Genomic DNA, 18500 nt, shown 5'->3' with positions numbered 1-18500 from the left:
AACGTTGAATTAATTGCCGGAGTTGATGTATCCAAACGGAGTCGAGGTCCATGTGTACAGCTGCCCCCCAAAAGGTAAAGACCAGCTTGTATTGGTCCTCCCTACTGATAGGTACAGTGCAGTATCCATTGGTCAGGTCTATTGCAGTGAATACCTGTGACCCCTGGATCTGGGCCAGCCCTTGGTCAATGTAGGGAAGAGGCCATCGAGAAATATGGACCCGTTTGTTGAGCTCCCTAAGGTCGGCGCAGAGTCTCCACTGGCCATTTGGCTTCAATATCCCCAGCACCGGATTATTGAAGGTGCTGTGGACTGGACGGATTATCCCACGGGACTCAAGGTTCTTAATTATTTCAGTAAGGGACTCCATTGATGCGAGAGGCAAGCGATATTGCTTCACAAATACTGCAGTCATGCCAGGGTCCGTGGGAATTGTTGTTGTGTGGATGTCGGTGCGACCACAGTCATATGAGTCCACCGCAAAGAGATCTTGAAAATCCCAGAAAACTTGTTTCAACTTTTGCTTCTGCTCCAGTGCCCCACAGGCATCCGCTAGGTTGATTCTTTCTTCAGCCATCTGCCTGAAGCCTGGAAAGACTTCTGGTTTTGCTATATCAGCGGCCTCCTCCAGGTGGGTGGAGAAGTCCCTGGTCAAAGTGCCGATTTGGACTGGTGGCTTCAGGTGGGGAAGGCAGTCCTCGCGGACTTGGAAAATCACCTCATCCCTCCTGAAGTCACAAGTCACATCTTCCTAACCATAAGGGCAGGAAGTTCCCCCCCTGCCGGGTAAAGATCCTGTCTGGCGTTGTGTTGTCATCACTGTCAAAACAGTCCTTGGGGATTGGTCCTAACAATTCATTGCCTAAATCTATGGAAAAATGTCGGTCATCAACCGCCATTCCAATAATGGTGCCTGCGGCTAGAGTGATACTCTTTAAGTCGCTGTTATCCACCTCTATTGGAATGGTGTCATATTCTACATTGACTAGTGGTGTTGGGTTTACCCCCAACCTTTGCTGTTGGAGAGAAGCATTTAGATGAATATAGGCATCAGGGTTTTTCAATTTCTGTCCTCTTAACTTTCACTTCCAGAGAGAATTGTCGCGTCCTTTCTGGGATGGTGACTTCCTCTCCAATCTGAATTTCAACTGCATAAGGCAGCAGTTGAGCTGACCTAAATGATTTCTCTGGGTCATCAAAGCCCATGGCATTATCCACTAATCGGGACCAAGCTTTGAAGTTTATTAGGTCCAAACTAATGGCAAAGCGATTGAGAATGTCACTGCCTAAGTAAAAGGCGGTAGCGACGTCTCGCACGACCCAACAATTATGGACTAGGCTCTTGTTGCTTATGGAGATTTTGAGCATACACCTGCTTGGCAGGAGATGTTTGGAATTGGGCGTTTCCAGATCCATTTCCCATTTGTCTATCAGTCTAAATGTGGGATGGCTGGATCTTTTGGGAGTTTGCGGAACATGGCTTCGCTGATGAAGCTCTTACCATTGTTCACACACACGCGGGCGAGAACAGGGTCCTTCCCTTCATTTAACTGAATAGGGATGAACAACTGCTCTCCAATTTGCTGAATATCAGCCAGGCTCAGAGCTGATTTCACATCTTTCTGGACTATAGGAGTGGGAATGTCTGATTGTGGATTGGTAAAGAATTTCAGAGTGTTTCCTTCCAGTGTGGAATGCCACCTTAGACTGGAAGGAAGGTTGACTTTCAGAAATAGAGAGGCCCCCCCCCCCCATCACCAGTTTGTTGTCCTACTGCTATTACTGTCACGCCTGGGATTTGATTGTTCTGGAAGTGAAATTCTACTTGGTCAGATTGTTGTTCAACCATGTGACAACCTTCGCAGGAGGTCATTCCCTCGTAAACAAGGGGTGCCCTCTGGAGTTACAACTATAACCGGGTGCTTTATCTTGTGTCGCCCAATTTTAATATCCAAATCCGCAGTCCCCTCAACGGGAATTTCCTTCCTGTCAAAGTTCTGAAGTTGCCCAGGAAGGAGGGTGAGAGGAATTTGGTAATTCTCCCCCCTTCCTGAATTCAGTTTATCAAAGGCCTTTTTGGACAGAAGGGTAGCTTGGGATCCAGTGTCCACCAGTGCCAAAATTGTACCCTGCCCCTGTAATTGTACCGGGGCATAGAATCTTCCCTCCTTCTCCGCAAGGGGGCACAGATAATGTACATTTTTGTACAACTGGTGGGTTTGCTTTTTAGTTTTGGACACTGATAGGGAGGTGATTTGGGAAGAATTCTGTGGGGAGTCTTGGGAATCTGCAAAGAAAAGGTGGCAACTAGATATGAGCGAAGCTTTGGGTTCCCCTGGTTCCGGTGCTGGGCTGCCCTCCCCTTTTTGGAGGCAGTCACCAGGACGGGTTTGAACCAGGGGATTTTCAGGCTGTTGGTTCTGGGGTAGGATGATGGACGGCGCTAGCTCAGTCCCCACCTCTCCCCAGTCTGGATTTGAATCCTTTGGGACACATTTTTCTTTGGGAGGGGTTCCCCCATCTCTGAAGGGAAGATCCTTTTCCCAGGATCCTCTGTGGATCTCTCTCCTTCAAATTGGAAGATCTGTACCTCCTCCACAAAATGGGTCTGTTTGGGTTCTTTGTTTCTCCTACCCCCCCCCCCCCCCCTCTGCTCCTTGGGTGGCAGACTTTCATGGGCAGGAGATTTTGGTTCCGGTTCCTGGGTTTCCAGGGGCTTTTTACAAGTGGGGAAGGAAGCTTCCTCCAAGGCTTTACACCCCCCTTCCCCTTGTGCCTCCTCCCTGGGAACCGGTGGGTTGTCGGGGTTCTGCCCCGTCATTGCTCTGGAGCACCTGGAGCACCAGGTCCGGAGTTTGAGGCATTCTGTGCCGACATGCTCATCTGAGGGTTCTGTTGAGCCCTCAGCATGCGACCCAGATCCTGTGCCATGTTTTGGACCTGGCGCTCTAGCTGTGACACCCTCTCAGGCTGATAAGGGGTTCTCATTTCTCCCCTGGGCTGATCCCGGGAAGGGTAGCTATCCCTTCTCTGAAAATACCCCGGGTTTGGAAGATACGGGTACCCCTACACCCTTGGCCTCCCCTCTCCCGGATTAGGTTGTCTGGGCTCAGGAAAGTGTGGAAAGAAGGATGGATTGTTCTGGGGTTGAAAGTTTTGTGGATACCTGGGGAAAAAGTTCTGTACAGGATTTGGGGAATTTCTGGCCGCCTGGGGGAAGTGAGGAGGGAAGTTCCCTGGGTTAGGTGCTGTTTGGTGGGATCCTCCCCCTTGGGCTGGAGGGGTCCACACAACCCAGGATGGGTCTGTTCCCCTTGGACTAATATAGTCAGGGGAGTGAGGGATCCCATGTGTGGGACTACCTCCTTGGCTCCCTGTCTGTGTCTGGCCCGAGGGCCTTCTGGGCTTGGGATTGCTCTGATTTTGCACAGGCAGGTTTTTAGGCCACCCCATCTCCAAATCTAAAATGGGGGCGACCTTCTCCTCTGCCACCTTAGCAGCAGCAGCAGTGTTGGTTGGTTTGGGGCTTTTAGGATTATTCTTATTTTCTATGGGCTTTTGCACCTCAAATTCAGGTGGCCGGTTCAATGACCCAGTCTAGTGATATTTTCTCATGAAAATCTCTCACTAGCTGAGTCATGATGTACTTTGGTAGAGCGTGGAAAAAAGTATTGACAAATTCTTTGCTGTCCGTGCACACCCTTTTTGTGGTCTGCGCAAAGGCACGCTTTAATTCCTGCACAAATTCTTGTGGGTCCTGATCCACCCCACATTGCAAGTTGTAGGCTGCTTTGCGAGCCTCCTTGGGATTTCTATGCACAGAAAAATGCTTCAAGATGGCCACCCTATAGGTGGACCATCTAGAATGATTTTGGTCCTCCAGCCCCGCAAAGAAACTGCAGTATTCTGGTGAGAAGGTCCATTTCACGTATTGAATACAGCTACTGCTGTCCTTCAAGTGGAAAGTTTCCATCATCTGCTCAAAGAGCTCTAAGTGCTCCCAAACAGAATACTTAGCGTTCTTATGATAGGGCGTGATGACGCTTCTTATCGCCTTGATTTGCTTTAAGGGGTCCTTAAGCAAGGCCCTTTTTGCTGTATTGGCCTTTTTGGTTCGGGTAACCCTGGCCTATTCATCCTCTGACTCAGAGGCACTGCTCCCAGAGGTGCCCGTCTGGTCTTCTAGGTTTTCCCGGATTCTGCGAGCCTGGGAATGGCTGGCAGAATGTGGGGACCTAGTCTCCTGACTCCTGGGGCGCTCAGGAGTCTTCTGATTCCACCTTGCTTCCAGGATTTGATGGGTACCCCCCCTCCACTGTCGTAGCTGGGCAGAGGTTTTCAGGATGCCCTTAGTCGGCCTACTCTCCTGGAGTTCCCCACTAAATTTCACAGTACCTGGGTACCCATACCCAGATGCCCACCCATCCATTCCTGCGAGGTGCTGGTCTATGAGCCCCATACTTCTGATTGGATTGAAATCTGCCGTCCCCGTGGCCCTGGGCTCATGTGCGCCAGTGGACATGGGTTGGCAGAGTCCAGGGATTGGAAGAGGTGAAGGCCTCTGGTACTAGGACTCCTAAGTTTCGGCTCAGGTTTTCCCCTTTCCCAGTGAACCTCACATCTATCAGCCCCTGCTCCCTGTTGCCATGCAAGAACCTGAGCTTTCTGTTGCTCAATCAAGGCCTTACTAGTCTCTATCAATCTCTCTTGCATGGCTACCTGCCTGTGGAGCCTGTCATTGGTTCTCACAGAGAGCCTCTTTTTCTCTCTGTGCTTCTTGGGATTTTTTTGAGTACTGGGCCAGTCTTTGCTGCAGGAGGGTTACCTCCTGAGTCCTGTCCATACTGGCCTGGCCCTTCCTTGCTAGAGCCTCTTCCACCCTCCTGGTGTGCTCCAACAATCTTTCATGCTCTTTTTGGAGGTCACCCAGTCCCTGAAGGGCCAGGTGATTTTCTTCTACTTTCTCTTTTAAGTGACAGACATCCTGGCCTAATGTGTCCCTTTCCTGAGCAAGAGCCTGCCTCTGTGCCGCCAGGTCGTCCCTCTGTCTTTGAAGTGCACCAGCTTTCTGGCGCTCTCCATCAAATTCTGCCTTGGTGCCCAGGTCTTTCAGGATTAATATATTGCTCTCCTCTTTCTCTCTATCTAATTGGCTTTGCAGGGTGACTACCTGCTCTGCGCATGCCCCGTTAAAGTTTATTAGGTGCTCCAGCTTTTTCTGGCTCTGCAGTAGAGAGTCCAAACTTTCTTGGTACTCCTTCTGCAGGGCCAGCATTCTGATATCCTGTTCTGCCTTTTCCTGCTGCAGGATACCCATATCCTCTTTTATTTTTACTATATACTGCCTACTTTTGTTTTCTGACTCCTGGCTCCTCTGTAGCCTCTGTTCAGAAGAATCCAGATCAGTTTGGGCCCATTCTAATGCTTTCAGTTGCTTACTTGCCAGATCTTGGCCTTCAGCATATTTATCCTGTATCGCTCCAATATACAGGTATAGATATGCCGCTGTGTTGGCAATCTTGTTTTGTTCTTCCTTTGCCTTAGGGGCCATATATAGTTCACTCAGGGCCATATGTAAGGGACCCTGATCTTTCCATATATCTAACCCTGTTGCAGTGATCTGTTGTGTGATTGCCTGCAACCACACATTCTGATCCTGCTCTGTCCATTCACCTCTCACAAATAACGTATGCAAAAGGTGTTCTCTAGCCATATTGATCTCTACCAATGTCGCCATTCTGGAAATGTTGATTTCCTTCCTGATTTACAGAAGTTTTCTTTTATTTTTGCAAAACAGACCGTTTCCTTAGAGCGTTCCATTTTGAGGGGTGCTTTTCACAGTGTAACACAGCGTGGTCGCCCAACAGGATTTATGTACCCTGTCAGTTAGCACACTGTATTGAGCTGTCACAAGTGGTATATCTAATCCAGAAATCACAGACGAGCCCCCAATCTGTAAGTGGTTTCAACCCAGCACTCCAACTAAGTCAATGCCTAGCGTGAGATGCCCATCTGGAACCCTTAATTATATATTTTTATGTCAAAAGTTCTTTTATTTCTAAACGATGTACCCTTATATCACGCCCCTCTCTTTGAATCCCCCCGGTCTCACTGAACCAAGAAGAAGGTTGTTTTGCAAAGTCAAAAGATTTATTTGAGGGATTGAACTATATATATATATATATATATTTATATATATATATCTCTCTTTTATGAATTATGAACAATATCTGGATATCACACTTAATATTTATACAATAATCAGCAATGGGTAATATTACAATCAACAATCTCTAATCAATAGGAGTCTGGATGAAAAGAATAATGTAGCATAGGATACAATTTAGTGTGGGTGCAATGAAATGCAATGATATGAGATTAATGCAGCACAGAAATAAAACTTGATATGGATTCAATCAAATGCAATGTAATCACTCTTTCCTCCTGATACTACTCAATCCCCTCTAATATGCAATATGAAGAGATGGAATGAGGGAACACAGGTTTCAGGAATATACAATCAACAATGCAGTTTCAATCCCGATTCCCCCAGCAATCTTAGAGAACAGGAATGATTTTAAAACAGGTCAAATGCTTTTGAATGTGATTTTGTAATGAATAGGAGAAATGCTAAAAATTACTTTAATTCGCTAAATTGATTCAAAACTAGTGAGAGCTGCTTTGGATAGGTTCAGGTAGACGCTAGCAATGATGTTTGGGTGATTGGCAGACAGGAAACTGAATTCAGAGATTGAATGCAAGAAATAACTTTTCAGCGCGCGAGAAATGCGATTACAGAAAAACTATAAGGAATAGTGAGGATGTTAACTTCAATTTGACATTTAAATTTCGTTCCTAGCATGTACGGTTCAGAAGTTATGAATGTTTTAGTAAAGGTCGATTTTTCTCGAAAAGAGTCATTTCAAAATGAAAGATGCATTGTTGAAGATTAGGAACAAGGATTGGCTTACACTAAGAGGCTATGAAAATGCAAGATAACCAACGGTCAGCCACCAGAACAGGGCTCCTCCGCTCTGACTTTTGCCCGCCGAGACACTTGTCTTTCTTCAGCAAATATATTTAGCGCAAAGATGATTTATCACTACAATTATCACAGAACTATGTGGATGAGAGAAGGGTTCAGGATAGACAAAAGAGATTCTACAATACAATCTGGATATGTTGGAATGGGTTGGATGGGATTACTTAATGATAAGAGATTGGCTATGGACAATTCTATGCTAAATACTCACAACTATGGTTTTGGAATAGGAATAGGCCCGTCAGGATCTGGTCAAGGGTTTTGGACTGGAATATGCTCGCCACCGGACAGGATTCAAGCACTTGGTTCTGCTCTCAGCAAGGTACCCCAGTCTCTGCATGGCCTCTTGGACTGGATCTGACGGGTTGGTTCTGGGTTACAGCTCTGCTCTACCGGTTTGGATCTCTGGGTTTAAGCAAGGGTTCTTGGCAAGAAGCAGAAAAACAGCACAGCCAGACTGTTGAATTTTGATGTGCCTCTTGGAAGTCTGGGGTTAAAATCAGGTTGCAAGATTTTAAAGGCCAGCTGAGAAGGGTTCAGCTTTTGGATTGGGCCTTCTGCTTCAGAGTTCTGGAGTCTGGATTCTCCTTCAGAGCGCTTCGCCAGTAGATCAGTTGATGGGTGAATGTGTGCGTCTCTGTGCCCTCAACAGTCCCTATTTATATATTTTCCAAAGGGGTGGGTAGGCTTATTATACCAAGCCCAACCCTCTAGAATCCGATAGGTCAGGGAATTTCCTCTCCCCTGATTTGAGAAGGAAACAGTGTGTCATAATGTGTCATAGTGATGCGGCAATTTACAATCCAGGGAAAAACCTCCCCTTTGTTCATACACAGAAATCTGTTTTTCATAAAAAGCATATTTATAACATCACCAACTTGCTAATAATACATATTTACATTACAGATTAAATAAGGCATGTATCTATCAAAGTCTCATCTTCCTAAGAGTTTCGGTTCACAAATGACAGTTTTTCGAGCTTTTGGGTGGTTACCCAGCGTCAGATCTGTACCATTTTTTCCAGATACATGCACATAACATCGGGCATACTCCTGTGAAGTTTCATATTTTTAAATTATCACAACTGCTACAAAGTCAACATTTTTGTGGTTCAGCCTCTGAATGTCGCACAAATTCCAGAGTGGTTTTAAAACGTGAGCAGAATTTTTATTTTAACAACACTATATTTACAGATTTTTACCAATTTGGTTCAGTTTTCTATGAGTCTTTTTCCAAAAAGATATTTTCTATGCTCTCTGAATAAACAAAACTGTCTGTCTCCGCCTCCAAGGTTTGGCTGAGCCAGAGATGCAACCTGAGCTTGTTCCTGCCAACAGCTGGTTTCTAGTGACGTCCGAATTAACATTTTCTTTTCAGTCAAGGGAGTCCTTTGTTTCTTGTCAGAGCAACAGGCCAAAGTCCCCACCCATTTCCTTTCACACCTCCCTGCCAGTTCTTCAGCAGAGCATGGGGGAAGATTCCTTTGTTTGGGGAGAAACTGTGGAATGTCTTTGAAGCTCAGTGTGGCTGGCTTTAACTTACTTTTGAACAATGTTAAAACATAGTCTTTCTCTAAAATACAATTTACATTTTTACAAATATAGCCACAAATCTCTTAATTCCAGACTTTTTTAAAACATAGAGCTTGAATTGTCACATTATATGGCTTTTGATGGGAAGTCCTTCTTTTCCATACTTAGATTTTAAGGCATAAGTTTAAATGACAGTATGAGTAAATGCCGGCTTCTGATGCAGGCGAGTGACGGTATTGCACCCATTTTTAACATATTTTTCCAAGCAAGCATCTTTAAATGTGGATTTTCTTCTGATAAAATATGTTTCTGCTGACATTGTGCTTAGGTGAATTCTTTACATAAATGTTAAAGGTATTTGTACCGCGCACCGTCACCAACGGAATTGGTCCCCAGTCGCTCTGGCGGATCTGTAAACGATAAGGTGGGATGGGTTAGTAAGGTGAAGAGGGAGTAGAATAGTGAGAGGATTGGTGTTCTGTTGGCAGCTTCAACTCGGTGTACGCCGGGTGCTGAGCTTAGGTGCGGGTATTGGATCGCTGTCAGTCCGTGTGTGCTGTTGCTCTGGCTTATGTGTTGTTGCAGTGTTGTGAAGTGCGTGCGGCTTGTTGTGCGAGAGATGGTTGTGTGAGTTTTTTGAGTGAGTTAAGTATGCAGAGTTTGAGCTTATGTTGGTTAGTGTGTTACCTGACCTTTAGCATGCTAACATTCACAGTTTTGTCTAAGTGAGGCCCTTGTTAGCCTTCACAATCCCATCTAGATGCGGCACAGGCCAAAGTTTAGAATTCTATGTAGGTGTGGGCATGCCAACACTCACAACTCTATCCGGACGCCACGCAGGCCGGTGTTCCCAACTCCAAGTGTGGCACATGCCAACATTCAGATCTCATCCAGGCGCGGGCATGCCGTCCCTCAATCAATCCCATCTAGATGCAACGCAGGCCAACGTCCAGAATTCTAAGTGTGGCCTATGCTAGTCTTAAGTTTTCGCATAGGTGCGGGCATGCTAACATTCAAAGTCCTTTCTAGATGCGACGCAGGCCAACATTCACAAATCTATCTAAGTGTGGGCATGTTGACATTCAGGTTTTACCTAGGTGTGGGCATGCTAACATTCAAGGTCCTATCCAGATGCGACGCAGGCCAACATTCGCAATTCCATCTAAGTGTGGACATGCTAATATTCACAATTCTATCTAGATGCGACTGCTGGTCTGGATATGGTCCGTCTGGTACGTACGAGTGGGTGAGTCACTTGAGGGCTTTCGTCTGGGTCTAAGTATGTGATCAGTCTCTGGAGCCTTCCTTTCGTGGCTATTTTCACTGATATCTTATGCTCTGTCGAGTGGTTGGTTCTTTGGTTTGAGTGTTTGGCCAATTTGAGAGTGGCCGAAGTTGGAGTTATTTTCATCATTGTTTTAATGTCTGGGCATTCTAGTGCGTCTCTGTTGTGGTTACGCTGTGAAGAGCCATGATTTGAGGAGTTTCCTGAATGCTAGGTGGTTTGTTGTGTTCCGTATATTCTTAGGTAGGTCAGTCCAGGTTTTGGGTGCCTGGTGAGAGAAAGAGGATTCACCGAGTTTTTTTCTGTTGTAGGGTTTTGGCTCCAAGCGTATGTCGGTGCTTGATCTTAGTGTTCTTGTCGGTTGATGTAGGCGTAGTTTGTCGCTTAGGAATTCTGCACCTTGTTTGTGTATTGCTCTGTGCGTGATGCACATGGACTTGAACTTTATTTGCTGTTTTAGTGGTTGCCAGTGTAGTATTTTTAGCACGGGTGTGATGTGTTCTCTTCTGGGTAGCTTGAGGAGGAGTATGGCTGCTGCATTTTGTATGAGTTGCAGTTTTTTTAGAAGTCGTTCGGGCATGCCCAGGTATAGGCTATTGGCATAGTCTACTCTAGACATGATCAGAGCGATGATGGTAAGTGTTCTGTTGGCAAACGATAGGAACGGTAGGATCCTTTTTGCTGCTCGCAGGAGGAAGAAACATTTCTTGATTACCGAGTTTACTTGTGGCTCTAGAGTGAGGTTGTTATTCATCAGGACCCCTAGTTTTTTACAGTTGATGATGGTTCTGGTGTGGTCCCAAGCTCTCTTGGCCAGGGGATGTAGTTGATGTCTCCTCCCTTTTTTGAAACAATCATTATCTCTGTTTTGCCTGGTGATGTTTAACACCCAACAAGGATGTTGGATCTTTGTGAGATTTGAAAACCATGATTTTTGCACTTTTAACAGCCAAGGAAAAACAGATTTTTAAAACAGTTTGCGTTTCCCTTGGAAGGCAGCATTGCTTCTTCAAGTAGTTTCATGTTACTCTGTGGGTAGCCCAATGATAGGTTTTGGCAGTGGTCTTCAGTGTTACCAGTGACATAGGCAAAAGTGGATTGGCGGCCTATTTTTCAGGTTTCCTTGCGCACTTTCAGAGATTTCTGGCGCATAGATCTTTTTGGCGGCCATTCTGATGTTTCTGATGCAAGCAGCGCACAGTAATGTTGCAGGGCATAGACTAGTGGGTTAAAACATCCCACAGGGTTTTAAATGTAGGCCAGCCGTAAAGCCACTGAGCAGACAGGCTTAACTCTTACATGCATACCGTGTTACGGCTGCTCCCGATGGCTGTGCGGATGGGGGTTCCAATCTGCACATATAGCCAACAAAGTTCATGTGACAGAGTCATCCAATGATTATGATGCTTGTCACATTAGTCCGGCAGCAGCTATTTTAGGCGGGTGAGTAGTATACGCAGCCGGGAAATAAGTGCAACAGATAAAATCCTAACATTTAAACTAATCAGCTAATGAGTTATACATAGTAAGAATTATGTTCAAATGAGTATTTGCATCACTTTACATGAAAATTAAATCCTGCAGTCTAATGCTGTAGTGGCTGCTATAAATTCCATTATTGTAAGAAACAATTGAGATATAGTATTATAGGTAACAGCATGCAAAGCAGTGGCGTACAACTCAAATCTCTAATATATTCTGCCTATACCACTGTCCCGTTAGTCTGTAAAATTAAAACATTTCAGATAGACAAGTGAAGAAGCTTACTCAAGATCACTCCAAGACTGAAAGAGGCAGAGCCACTAATCAAGCATGGGACTCCCAAGACCTAGCTCCAGACTCAAACCAAATGAGCAACAAATGAAACACTTACTGTGTATGTTTCTCCCTCCAGATTCTGAGCTCTACAAAAATATCCTCCTGATTTGTGTTTGCAGTATCAAAGGCGGGCTTTGGAAGGCATCCCAGCTCCTTGAGTGTGCTCCCGGATGATGGCTGATGAGATGGCTGCGGAGATAAAACAACAAGTTGGATAACATTTCCAGGGCATACTTGAGGTTAACAAAGGAGAGCCAATGCATGGCAAATCTCTACAATAGATGAGCTGATCCAGACACTACCAAGTCCAGTCTTCTCAAACAAGCAGTCAGCACCACTATTTCAATACCAAATTGTAGTAGTTCACACAAAAAGGCAATAACGTGAGTTGGTATTTTTGGTCTGCAGGTCTTATAGGGATGTGAAAGTAAACCTATTAAGAGTCTTTTCAAGTTCCCTTTCAACTCAATATCAAATTGCTACCTATCCTTCCATTTTCCAATGCTAAACATTTTTCGTATCCTAGAAATGCCTTTTCATCGCTTTGGGATTGAGCAAATAAGCCCTCTGAAAATAATGTTTCATTAGTACATTACATTTATGACACCTATCAGTATTCCACAATGTATGGGGCAAGTTATGGAAATACTTTATCCACCTCTGCAAAAAGTGCCTGAAACTGTGAAAATTCACGTGTAGGGAATGTTGCCTCGTCCATGTTAATCCCAAATGTTTCCAAAAGATAGGTGCCATTTGTAAGGCTCTTCTGGGGGTTAATTAAAAAACAAACCTCTCCACTTCGAAGGGTAACCGATCATATGACATATGATATTTTTCATTCAAAGCAGCAATGCCACTGGTAGGTGCCAAATAATTTAATTGAAACATATTTTTCTTTTTAACTAAATATGATTTATTATCACTGGCTATTGATAGGGTGAGATGTATTCCATTGGAGGGCCTGTCAGATCGAGTGAACAAGGGCAAATAGAAATAGGTAACTCCACACAGGAATACACGTACAGTACACATGCAGAAACACAGATGCCTGGCTGTTAGCTGGGATTCTTTGAAGCTATACAGTACTGACAGATAATCCAGTATTGTCACGGTAAGAAATCACTCATGATGGCTTTTCCCCTAAAAAAAAGACAGCTGTGTTGGCTTTCCCTAAATATTGCCAGCATTTGCCCATGTAAGGACACACAAGTGACGGCTTGGTACCAGCATTTGTCCTGTAAGGAGACAACTGTGATGGCTTTGCCACAAAATGCCAGCATTACACCTGTGATGGCTTTGCCTCAACATGCCAGCATTTCTCACCTCTATGAACTGACGCCTTTTTACTATGTCTGCTCAATGTAATAGAGTTGAAACCCTAACGTAAACACACCCTACTCGCTCACTCTACATACATTTCCAGAGAACACCGCCTCCTCACAAACGTGAGGTGTTCTACATCTCCACGATTAAAATGATGTGGGTCATAACATATGCTCAACAGCTTTAATGATGGTGCCTAAAAAGGCTTTATTCTTGTCAGTATGGCTAATGGGATAAAACACCTACAGACCCAAGGTGTTCCTCTACAGCAAAAATGGGTGGTGTTCTCTCGGAACACCATGAACATGGGAGGATGGGACTGAATAAATTATAGTGCATCAGTGTGTCCAGTCTAGTTTCCTTCCCACTCTCAGGCATATAGCAACCTGCTCACTTCTTGTTACTCAGGGTTAGAATGGGCAGCTAACTCCTGGACAGGTCAAGGGTTATATGCTCAATGTATACTCTGCATGTAGGGATAAGCATCCTGCTCGCTCTTGAGCCAACCCCATATGCTCAGCCTCTGATTGGGTGGCCCTGCTTGGTAACTCTCTGGTGTGCAGCTTGTATTTCCAGCAGGTTTGCACCCTGAACCCCCTATGGAATCAGAGTTTGCTCAGACGGTTCAGTGTTTGTAGGTGATTCATCTGGTGTAATCTTTAAAAGTCGTCCTTCAATGGCAAGTAGGTCCATCTCTTTTTGGTTCAATAGGCCTTTCCTTTTGTCATTGTGCTCTCTGCTGACTCCTAGTAACAGCCACTGGCATGAAAGAGGGGCATGTCCTACCAACAATGCAGGGTATTGGAGGGTATTGGAGGGCCCCATTAAAGCTCCCGTTTGTCCTTCAGATTGATTTACTGGCCCAATTTGGCAAACTCTTGTAGGTTCTGCTTTCGCTGCTCTTGACATCTTGCTTCCTCTGTCGGCTCTTGGTAACTGCCACTCTTTCATAGGGATCAAAGTCGTTATGTTACACCAACAAGGTCGGGTAATAAGTCTCACATGTCGCTTTGCCTCATGTTGCTGGAGCATTAAATGGCCCAGCAGCCATTTTGCGGTTACTTGGAGGATCCGTTTCCTTTATGCAACTCCATGTTCATTCCCTACTGGGCCGTGACAGTCCAGAGCCTTCCAGCATAATGATTTCTCTGTGTGACTTCAGATTTGAAATGATGTGCAGGTTTGAGGGGGACACAGGTGCTCTCTGGTCTGGAAGCCCACAGTGCTTAACTATGGTGATGCTAAGGTGGAACTCAATGGTTGTGAATACCTGAAAATTATTGTGTCTCACAGGAAAACAAAGAGGTGATGGCAGGAAGATTTAGAATGAATCTTAAACCTCGGGCAATCGCTCTGGGCAACCCTCCAGACCATCGTTTTCCGCCTGCCAAGCCATTACAAAAAGGAGAAAGACTAGATGAAAATCAGCAATGGTTCCAACCCCAAATGGGCAGTGCAGCCCGAACTGCTATGCCACATCCCTTCTGCACGAGACCACAAGCATCACCAAACATGTTTTAGCCTCACAGGTAGAGCCACAACTATGGTTCAGGTTCTCTTCATGGGGAATGAGGGTTGCTGTTACTGGTTTCATAGATAACTGGGGGACATGACTAGGCGTGCGGGAAAGAATACTCACTTTGTTCAGTTAAGGAAGGCTTTCTACTCAGTTGAACAGAACGGGCATGTTACCCGAGAGGACTTTGAGAATCCCAACCCTGTCTGTGTCCAGTTAGCTCCAAGCACCAGCCTTTGAGCCTGGGTTGGCTGCCACTCTTGTCCCTAGAATTCTCGTTGGGATGGGGTCAGGACACTGACTTTGTCACACCACAAGACATTTTGGGAATTTTAAAAGCAGCATAGGTGTAGCTCATGAAATCAAAAAATAAGTGTCCTTGTTTACTGCATAGGGTTGGCAACATATTGAGAAATGTTGACCTGCGTGCAGGCACATTGCAGAGAAAAGTTTAAGTTCATGGAATTGGCCAGAACTGTACACCTCAAGATACAGAGGCAATGTTTGGGAAACTCTTCATGTGCGGACTCCTTAGTAGTAAAAACAGAAGTGGGCAGAATGAGTGTAGAATACTGCCCTGTCACATCAAGCTAAAGGGTTAATGTTGGAATGAGAAACGCAGCCTTCTGCGGTCAGTCATCTCAGTACCTGTGTGCAAAGCAGGGTGGACTGGCCTATGGGGAACTCTTGAGATTTCCCAGGAGGCCTCTGCACCCTGGGCCTCTTTTGTGTGGTAATCTACTTTATTTCTCAATTTTCCCATAGGAAAAGCGTTGGACTTGCTGAAAATGTGTAATATGGGGCCCCTTTAAAAATTCTTTCCAGGGCCTCTTTTAGTTCCCAGTCCACCCCTGGTGCAAAGGCTCTTAAAAAGCAGACCGCTCACATGTCCTCCCAAATCTATTACACATACCACTAGTCAAGCGCCACTGGACGGCTCCAAAGGGCTTAATTACGCAGTAAAGGATGCCGCGGAAACCTGCCCCTACGCATTATACGCAGTGTCCAGGTAAATTTATCCCTAAATACATATGACCCTCCGCAGCCTAGTCCGCACAGTGAATACCGCTGTGCTTCCACAGAGCCGCTCTAACCCAATGTGGTCAAAGCACTTTTACCTTTCTGAGCCAGTATCAACATCAAAAAGCCTTAAAAAATGTATAGGAAAATAGACACGCTTAAAAGTAATACACTTCAATGTCATGCTACAAAGCACAGGGGAATGCATTTTCCCTTTATACGATTTAAGGGATATTTTGGCAACTGTATACTTTTTCCCAGCACCCTTGATGTAACGGTGACGTTAAGGGGCATACCGATTAGGCAAATTATAGGCAAGACTGTTAATTGGGGCGGCTACCTGTGCCATTAAGGTGACTTCAGTTGTGTGCTAAACCTGTCCTTTAAACAATAACAGATGTATTCATAATAATTATAATGTAGCATTTATATAACGCTATGAACCGTCAGGCATCTGAGCGCTGCTTAGTATTACCCACTAGGTAACAGATGTATTGCCATTTATCGGCCTCAGAAGGATGAAAGGCTGGGTTGGGCCCTGCCGGGATTCGAACCTGCATCAGCAGGCCCTGCACAGATGTAAATCCGAGCGCTCTAATTGCTGTGCAATCGGACAAGCTAATGTATTTTGGGCACTCAGTTTCAATCACCTTATTCCAATAGCATGCATTGCTCTCAGTTAAAAACACGATTTAGCAGTGCAATTGGGTGAATCAGTTGCAGGCCGAGGCCTCAAAAACATGGTGAAAAAGAATTGGCAAAGCCAATAGGTCTAGTGAAATGTTCTGTAGCCTATGTGTAGTGAGTAGGATTTTGTAAACATGTGTGTAGAAAGAATGGCACATGCTGATAGTTTTGCAGAAAGGGGACAATGATAGGACTGCCATGGAGCACCAACCTCCTCGTTGCCTTACCCAGCAGTCACAGTGGGTTTGGTGCAATGTGGGAGAACGTTCTAGCACATAAGCCAGGGTTGCCATACTTCTCGAACCGGAGCAGCACTCCTCAATACGAGTGTTGGAAGATTAATGGGGCAGTTAAATATATGGAGCCGTTGTGATACACACGGTATGGTGTACAAAGCCCTTGTTAAGCCTCTTGTGACCGATATGAAAGGTAATCGGCCCTGTCCCATTAGAGGTATTGTAGTCCGCAAGAGCCAGTCATTTTTGTGAATGTGGTTTTGTGGATGGATGGCTATGAGAAAGGATGGTTGCATGTGTGTGAAAGAGAAAAACGATGGAGGAGGTCTAAACAAATGGGATGGTGGAGTGATGTATGATTGAATGGCGGGGAAGAGGGTCAGCTGGGGGATGGATCAGTAAGCGGGTCGATGGACTAAATGTGTGGATGGGCGAGTAAAAGGACGAGTTGGTGGATGGATGTTCGACTAAATATACAGGCAGGTAACAGTGCGAGTGGGGAAACGGGGCAACGGGTTAATGGGCGGGTGACAAGTGAATAATGTTGATGGTGTGCACAGCAGCCTCAGATGATCAGTAAATGCAGCTTGGCAACAAAGCAGACGCCCAGCAAGATTTCTAGCGTATTCTCCATGGGCCTCATTACACATCACAGTAAGCGTGCCGTGCAATAGTTTCACAACTGAATTCTAATCTGGACTATAGAACACCGGCACATAACTTCGTAACGTTCTGTGCACATCTGTATGCACACTGAACACGTTTCACATCTAACCACCATAAATAAACGAGCCGTTTACATTGCGCAATAAATCACACACAGACCACTATAATGGACAAGCACAAACCCCCTAACCCGCTTATTCTGCAGTTGGCCTAACTTCGATTGCTTTCCTCATTCTTGAACACAAATCATGACAAAATGTAAAACATTTAAAATCAGAAAAGCACTGAGATTCTATTTGGAGGCTAAGTCTCCATTAATGCGCTGCTTACTTACCAGTAATCTTCATTACTTCTAGTCCCACTCTTCCTCATCACAATACTTTCCCTTGAGGTCCCGACCCCATTCCAAGAAAAAAAGAAATTCTTTGAGGTATAATGCCTCCTACTTACCCATAATCCCATCGTTACCTATTTCCCAACCCGACCCATGAGACCGTCTGTTGTGGCTTATAGAATGTGGAATGCAGTGAGAATAGAACTGGAATGGGAATGGAATGGAAAGGAGAGAAAGGCAGGCAGAAGGACAGATGTGTAAACCGTCTTGGGTATTATTCAAGGTATAAAAGAGGTACATAACATTTGGCGACGAAGGGAAGTAACCTGCGAAAATTAACTCAAAGGATAAAGGAACATTGGCGGCCTGGGAAGAAGACTGATGAAACACAGCCTGTGGAAGTGGCTGATACAAAAAAAAAAGAGACAATATACAGAGAATACCAAAGGAACCAGCTAAGACAGTAAGAAGAGTGTAGCTAGTCTCATATCAAGAGTGGAACATTAGAAAAGCAACAAGTGAATCTTTTGGAAAAGCGAACAAAGCTGCTGCTGTAGCATAACTGAAGAAAGAAGTTAAAAGCACAAAACTGGAAAACAAATAAGCAAATGACCTGAGGAGGAGGTGGAAGTGGCAACTATGACAAAAGCGGTAATGTGCGCAGAACATTTTATAACAGTTTTATGGTAATTGTGAGTAAGGATTGACAGTGATAAGTGGAAAGCATTTTTTAAATAGCCGCCATATACAAAGATTTGTTTTTTAAAACAATGCATGCAAGCGCGCACCACTTACCAGAGTGCAGAGCCCTGAAATTCTAGGAATGACGTTGCGGGAGCGGGAGCGTGTGATGTAGCACGCAAGAAAGAAAACATTAAAGAAAGGGACCCTCGTGCGTGTAAAACCTGCAGCCATGTTGGCTTATGTGACAATGTTACATACAATCAATCATTGCCATAGCAACAATGTGACAGTGAGAAAACGAAATGTTGAGGATACGCTTGCGAGTGCGTCCAGCATTGAGTGCAAGAGAAATTAGAG

General features: G+C 45.0%; 1 protein-coding gene across 3 annotated transcripts in view; it reads right to left on the bottom strand.

Moving 5' to 3' along the window:
- The window catches only part of LRRC56 (leucine rich repeat containing 56), a 1196120-nt gene that overhangs the window by 122352 nt on the left and 1055268 nt on the right, over positions 1-18500 (bottom strand). For all 3 annotated transcript variants that reach the window (XM_069624078.1, XM_069624079.1, XM_069624080.1), the window contains one exon: positions 11733-11866. In XM_069624078.1, coding sequence (XP_069480179.1) covers positions 11733-11866 — 134 coding nt within the window. The remainder of the gene's footprint in view (positions 1-11732; positions 11867-18500) is intronic.

The sequence above is a fragment of the Ambystoma mexicanum genome, chromosome 11 (assembly GCF_040938575.1).
Source record: "Ambystoma mexicanum isolate Mex_15411 chromosome 11, UKY_AmexF1_1, whole genome shotgun sequence".
Classification (NCBI taxonomy): Eukaryota; Metazoa; Chordata; class Amphibia; order Caudata; family Ambystomatidae; genus Ambystoma; species Ambystoma mexicanum.
The sequence above is the reverse complement of the archived record's forward strand: the minus strand, read 5'-3'. Positions and strand labels throughout refer to the sequence as shown.